Consider the following 4,807-nt stretch of genomic DNA (forward strand, 5'->3'; position numbering starts at 1 on the left):
GCTGTCTCCCAGCACTAAGCACCGCTAAGAACGGGTGATGCGCACTGATTACCTGAGGAATGGACGGGCTGGCAAGAGACCAGGATGCTTAGCTTCCTGTGCTGGGGACCTGGGTGCAGGGTCCACAGACCTTACAACCCAGCTCCCTTACTCTAAGAATGAGTGCCTGAGCTAAAACAAGAAATCAGAAACAATTCAATTTCAGGAGAACTCTAAACTTGGCTCATGAGTAGACAAATTTACACCGGACATGGAATTAATTTATAAATCAATTTATTTACAGATTTCATCTTAAAGTACATTTTAGTTAACAAATCTATTTACATGGGTATACATGGGACTTCATCCCAGTTATTTTACAGAGCGTACTTACAAACCACACCCTAGGTCTTCTGTGCAGACGTCTAAGAGCTGCATGGGGTGACTATTGGCTGAGAATGGCCTGATGATCAGGCTATTTACACACACACAGTAAACGGGTTTATTTTTCATGTCTGCACAGTACAGTACACACAAGGGGGCTGAGCCCCCTAGAGAATGCTTTGCAATGTGTAACCAAGAAGGCTTTGCAAAGTCCAGAAGGAAAAGCTTTTACACAGCTTAGTTACAACGACGGTGCTTCCTTTACACCGGTTTACACTTTCTTCACATTTTTATAATACAAAGATTTTATTGAATTGCTGCACAACCAGTTTAAGATGATTTGTAAACATGTAAATTCCTACAATTTGCATTAAACGGCATTGTAGTTTCTATCACTTGCTCTTTGAATTAATGTTTTATTCACTAGTATTCTTAAGGTAGTAAAAGGAAGATGTAAGTTTGAATTTCTTGCAGAAAAGTTATGAGTCTCTAATGCTGTGCTACAGAAATTCTTTTGCAAGTACACACTTTATTCAAGTATTGCAAAAAGCTAAGGCCACTTTTTTTCAAGACAAGAAAGTGAACAAAATTGTTTTTATCAATAGGCCACAACACTCTTATGAGCAATGCAATCTCTTTTGAAAGATAATTTCTCAGAGACCTGTAGTCACAGAAGGAAGTCACCTTCCTTAGAAACTACTTTTGAGCTCTTTCCACTTTTCCCTAGAGTAAAAATTCCTGTTTAGACCTGAAGAGGGAATCGATACCCTGTACTAGTTTAACCCAGAGTTAACTGCCCTGGATAGCACAAATTGTTTGGACTCAGATGTCAATCTGAAGCCTCCATGGTGGTTTACTACTAGGTTGTGACAGTGCCATACGAAAAGGTATTACTGCAGATGCAAAGATCGTTTAGAGGAATCAATGCAGAAAGACAGGAGGGCACGGCTGCGGGAGAGGGAGCAAAGTTAGGAAGAGGGCATACTTAGGTTCTTGGTTATGAGGCAGAGCTTCATTAAAAAGACCCCAGTGTGGACCGAGTGAGTGGCTGGGCAGCCATATCCATCATTCCTGACCCTAACAGTAAACCCACCCAGTTAGATCCAAATAGTTAAAATAGGAAGAAACCTGTTAACTCTATAGCCACTTGTTTTTGCTATCAAACTGGAGCTATAATTGCTAGCAAAGGAGGAGACCGGTCTACTCCCCCTCGCATCTGGAATGCAGGGTTCTTGGATAGTGAAGACAGCTGGCGGAGGTTAGGACGGCCACTGCCACCATCTCGGCACTGTTCAGGTCGCTGAGCCTATGGACTTACAGCAGTATGCTTTTCCTTTTCTGGCATGATAATGTAGAGAGTAAAAGATACACTTTCTTATTAAAAATTAACCTCAGGTCCAAATAATAAAGACATGGAAAACAACCTATATTCCTATTATAATTTGATTTTCATTTATAAAAAACTTATAGCAGCTGAAAGTTCAGTTTCATAAAGACAATGTGATCTTACAAACAGTCAAGGGATGGACACAGATGTTTCCTGTCTCCTAGAGAACATGAACTGAAGAGAACTATCTTTGCTTCCATTGGCCACATGAAAACTATTTCCACACTACTGATTAAGAACCTCAAGAAACCTTTCTTCTCTTCGTCAACCTGCTCATTATGGCTAAAGACGACGCTGCCGAGACACCCACCTGAGCATTCAGGAGACCCAATTGGGACAGTTCAGTGCTTTCTTACTGTCAAGAGCTAGCACACCAGTCACTGTGCAAAATGCAAATATCCAATGATGGTTTCAGCAAATGTTGTGTAATGACAGGATGAAACGCAAGAGGAGTGACGTGTGCAGAGTGAGACCTCGGAGATGCAATGGCAAGTAGGGAAGGAAGATACGGAAAAGAACAAAGGTGCATACTTAAGGGTTACGCTGTCTTTGGGTTTTCTAATGTGTTTTGAAGCCATAATGTCCAGGGTGTCTGTAAGTGTGACCCCAGCGGATGTCTTACCATGCTGTTCTAGCCGCGACTGTTAAGGTTAAGGCATTTACACACACGCCTCAGATCATCCACATTCTCTGGGATTAGGAAGGACAGGACTGATGAAGAGAAACCAGTCAAGAAGGCAGGTGCTAAGGGCCCAGGAGAGCACCAGGTGCTCACAGGTAGCAGCTGGAGTCTGGAGATGTTCCTCAGATGCAGGTAATGGTTGTAAGATGCAATGCTGCAAGAAAGGCAGGATAAACTTTAGTCTTTCGAGTCGTGTCCTGTCCTGCTGCCCGGGTGACGGTGTAAATGTCTGTTGTCTTTTTGATGAACTGAACTGACTTCTTCAGTGTGTGTATAGATTTATTAAAACTGCAGCTTTCCTGTGTGAAGACTAAACTGTAGAAGCTTCGAGACGGAGGTTTACAATGATGAGAATCTTTCACTTCTCAATAGGGACACACATTTTCAACTTAATAATTTACCTTAAAATAAATTAAAAATATTCCACAGAGCCAAACAAGCAGGCAGACTCTGGACAGGGTCTTCTTGTCTTTGGTGCGCCACTCATTTTCTAACTCATTCAAGTAACAGCACTGACTTCTGCGGGAGAGATGGGAAGTCAACGTTTGAAGGCCAAAATGAGGTCTTTCCACTTTTGCCATGCCTGGATGCCTGAGATGGTCCTGAGTATCTACGATTCTGAGAGCAGCTGGTAGAGGTTAGGACAGATGAGGAGAGAGCAGGGGTGGGACCAGGGCCGAGGAACAGCCCGCAGCAGTCCTGGAGCCTCGTCTTCACTGGGGCATTTGGTTCTGCCCAGACAGGAAAATTAAACACAGTGCAATGGGTTATAGTTTTCAGGTGGTGCCCAAAGCAAAGCTCCCACTTATTTCTGACATCCACTTGGTGCTGCTTAACTTCAAGAATGGAAGAAAATGGTCTTCAAGAAGAAATAAACTCCAGAACGTGAAATAGGCAGACAATCCTGCGTTTGCCTATTTTAAAGTGGTTATGGGTTTAATACTGTTCAGAGACTAGCATGTCCATTTGTGAGTTTCATTGTATAGACCAGGATTATGTTTTGAAAGTTAAAAGATGAATCTATGTACCTCTCTTTCCTGCTGAGACGCAAGTCTCATGAGGACACTCAAGCTTTGTCTAAGCTCAGAGGTCAGTCTGGTGTTCCCAGCCCTCATCTGAGACCTAGTAGGTATGGGTGCTAATGAGGTGATACCAAGTCTCAACATCAGAGTATAGCCCTGCCCACGGGAAAAAAACCACGTAATCCAGTGGACAGTCTGTAAAGGCAAAGGCTGTAATACCAGATATACCACATTGTCCCATGAACTCCAAACCAGCAGTCCATAAGAACAGGTTCAAGGTCCAGAAGCATTCTTGCTATGGTGGAGATGGGGTGTATATCAGGAGGCAGAAAGGCCCAGGACTCATGTTAGCACTCAGTGTTCGATTTATTTGCAAGATGTCACACAAGTAGCATTCTCCCCTGCTTTTCACTGATCTGATTGAGAACATCAATGGTATCTTTGATCAAGGTCTCAAAGATTCCATCAGCCAGCTGCATCTTCACACACAACTCATCCTCATCATAGTTCACCCACTGTGCCTCCTCCTCGTGCAGCTCCTGGACCTGGACATTAGAAGGCAATAAGTTAGCAAGTCTGTCACACAAGAGCTAGGAACTTACACCTCCCATGTACAATGTGTCCCAAAGAAATCACGTCAATACACCTTTAAAATTGGCATCGAAACTAAAATAGCTCCATTTGAACATGCTGGTATTCCAGCATTTTGTAGATATGATAGATAGACTGATTATAACCCATGTCTGTGTTAACACGAGTGAGTGCACACAGGAGCTTACAGGAAAGAGAAGCAGCAAGTTTAGATGGAGCACTGCAAAGGAAAACTCTACTCATCCAACAGAAGTACCATATCATCCTAGAGTACTGGAACTCAGCGACAGCTAGCAATGGTGGCTGGCGCATACCTCCTGTGACTCTAGCACTCGGGAGGCTGAAGCAGGAGAATTATAAGTTCAAGGTTAGCAAAGACTACATAGGCTGCCTCTCAAAACTAAATAATTTTTACAAATGCAACACTGCTCAAGTTTATTTTTAAATTATTGTTAAAATTATTTTCTTTTTTGCATTTTTGAACGTTTGGAATTCCTAGGTAAATGAAAACTAATCAAGTTAGAAACAACACCTCCACACTTACTGCTTGCTTATTGTTTTAACTTTCCTTGCTATAATTTTAAATAACTATACTCTAAGACCACAAACATTGGCCTTCTTTTTTTTTGCTTTTGTTTGTTTGTTTGTTTGTTTGTTTGTTTGTTTGAGACAGGGTTTCTCTGTGTAGCCCTGGCTGTCCTGGCACTCACTTTGTAGACCAGGCTGGCCTCGAACTCAGAAATCTGCCTGCCTCTGCCTCCC

General features: G+C 42.5%; 1 protein-coding gene across 6 annotated transcripts in view; it reads right to left on the reverse strand.

Moving 5' to 3' along the window:
• Window positions 1-256: 256 nt before the first annotated feature.
• Window positions 257-4,807, reverse strand: part of Cep350 (centrosomal protein 350) — a 131,746-nt gene continuing 127,195 nt past the window's right edge. For all 6 annotated transcript variants that reach the window (XM_021177416.1, XM_029481954.1, XM_021177402.2 and 3 more), the window contains one exon: window positions 257-3,999. In XM_021177416.1, the coding sequence (XP_021033075.1) occupies window positions 3,835-3,999 (165 nt within the window). In that variant the 3' untranslated portion in view covers window positions 257-3,834. The remainder of the gene's footprint in view (window positions 4,000-4,807) is intronic.

The sequence above is a fragment of the Mus caroli genome, chromosome 1 (genome assembly GCF_900094665.2).
Source record: "Mus caroli chromosome 1, CAROLI_EIJ_v1.1, whole genome shotgun sequence".
Taxonomy (NCBI): domain Eukaryota; kingdom Metazoa; phylum Chordata; class Mammalia; order Rodentia; family Muridae; genus Mus; species Mus caroli.